This window comes from Crinia signifera, chromosome 8, assembly GCF_055691185.1.
Source record: "Crinia signifera chromosome 8, ASM5569118v1, whole genome shotgun sequence".
NCBI lineage: Eukaryota > Metazoa > Chordata > Amphibia > Anura > Myobatrachidae > Crinia > Crinia signifera.
The window spans coordinates 14,914,745-14,916,197 of NC_139224.1; the positions used below are offsets into that span (position 1 = coordinate 14,914,745).

The following is a 1,453-nucleotide window of genomic DNA, read 5'->3' on the forward strand; positions in this document are numbered from 1 at the left end:
TTCCTATTTACTCAAGTGTTTCCTTCAGTCCCTTAAGTATTGTTTATGAAAAGCTTTTCTGTACTTCATTGTTTCTGTACTGTATTACATTAATTCTATCTGTTAAGCGCCTTGAGTCCTATTGGAGAAAGAACACTATATAAATAAAATTATTATTATTTAAAGACATACCCACAAAATCACCTTATCTGCACCATACTGTAGGTCATTGCAATTTAAAGTTTTATATATCTTTTCAACAGATTGTCCATGGCTTTCAGAACCGGTTTATTTCTCAGAGTATAAACGAGAGGGTTTAGCATCGGGACCACCGCTGTGTACAGCAAGGGGAGAATTTTGTCTTGTTTGGGAGAGTCGTGTGACTCTGGGTTCATGTAAGAACTAAGTGACGTTCCACAGAATAATAATACAACGGTGAGATGGGAGGAGCAGCTGGAGAACGCCTTTACCCTACCCGCTGAGCTGCGGATCTTTATTATAGTTGCAATTATACATGTATAAGAGGCTAATATCAGCACAAAGGGGGTAAGTCCAAAAAATATACATTCTACAGGTACCAGGACCACAAAATCTGTGATATCACCACTAGAGAGTGCAATCAGGGTTTTCGTATCACAGAAAAAATGATTAACATTTTGGGAATTGCAGAAAGGTAAAGAAGAAACAATCACAATATATGGTAATGAATTTAAAAAGCCAATAAGCCAGGAGACAGAAAATAGTGTAATGCACATATTATTGTTCATAATGGTTGTATAGTGCAGGGGGTTACAGATGGCGACAAAGCGGTCATAGGCCATAGCAGTCAGGAGTAAAAATTCTTCCCCAATACAAAATGTAAAGAGAAACATCTGAGTGATGCATGCTGGGAAGGCAATTCTGGTGTCACCTGTTACCAGGATAGACAGGAATTTTGGGAGGATGCTGGAGACGTAGACGATGTCCTGCAGTGAGAGGTTACACAGGAAATAGTACATAGGTGTGTGGAGCTGTGGGGTCAGATATATAAGACCGGTGATAATCAGGTTCCCCAGCAATGTCAGTAAATACATCACCAGGATCCCAATGAAGAGCAGAAGCTGTAGGTCTGCAGAGATGGAGAACGCCAGGAGGTGAAAGTCTCTTTGTCCTGTGCAGTTTATGAGATATTCCATCATCTCTCCTGCAGGATCAGCCACAGAAGTAGATTTTTTCCGTTTTTGGGGTTGATAATGGAGTGAAGCACAACCAATGAGCTGCCCAAGCAATGGCTTAATTTACTTGAAGGATTTGAAAAATGATGTAAAGGAGACAAAAATGAACATAATCTTTAGTCATTTTAGTGTTACATGGTTTGTCCTTATTTTTCCCCAGGACAAGATAATTAGTAAACATCCCCCATTGTTCTCACAAATTAAGACTCTACACTGTACAGTATATTGATGATTTATTACTTCTAATAGGGAAGGTCTTG

General features: G+C 39.2%; 1 protein-coding gene across 1 annotated transcript; it reads right to left on the reverse strand.

Annotated features, from left to right (window-relative positions):
* Positions 1–215: 215 nt before the first annotated feature.
* LOC146027201 (olfactory receptor 5V1-like) lies at positions 216–1,157 on the reverse strand. The gene has a single exon (XM_083158158.1). The coding sequence runs from the start codon at positions 1,155–1,157 to the stop codon at positions 216–218; it is 942 nt and encodes a 313-aa protein (XP_083014284.1).
* Positions 1,158–1,453: the final 296 nt, after the last annotated feature.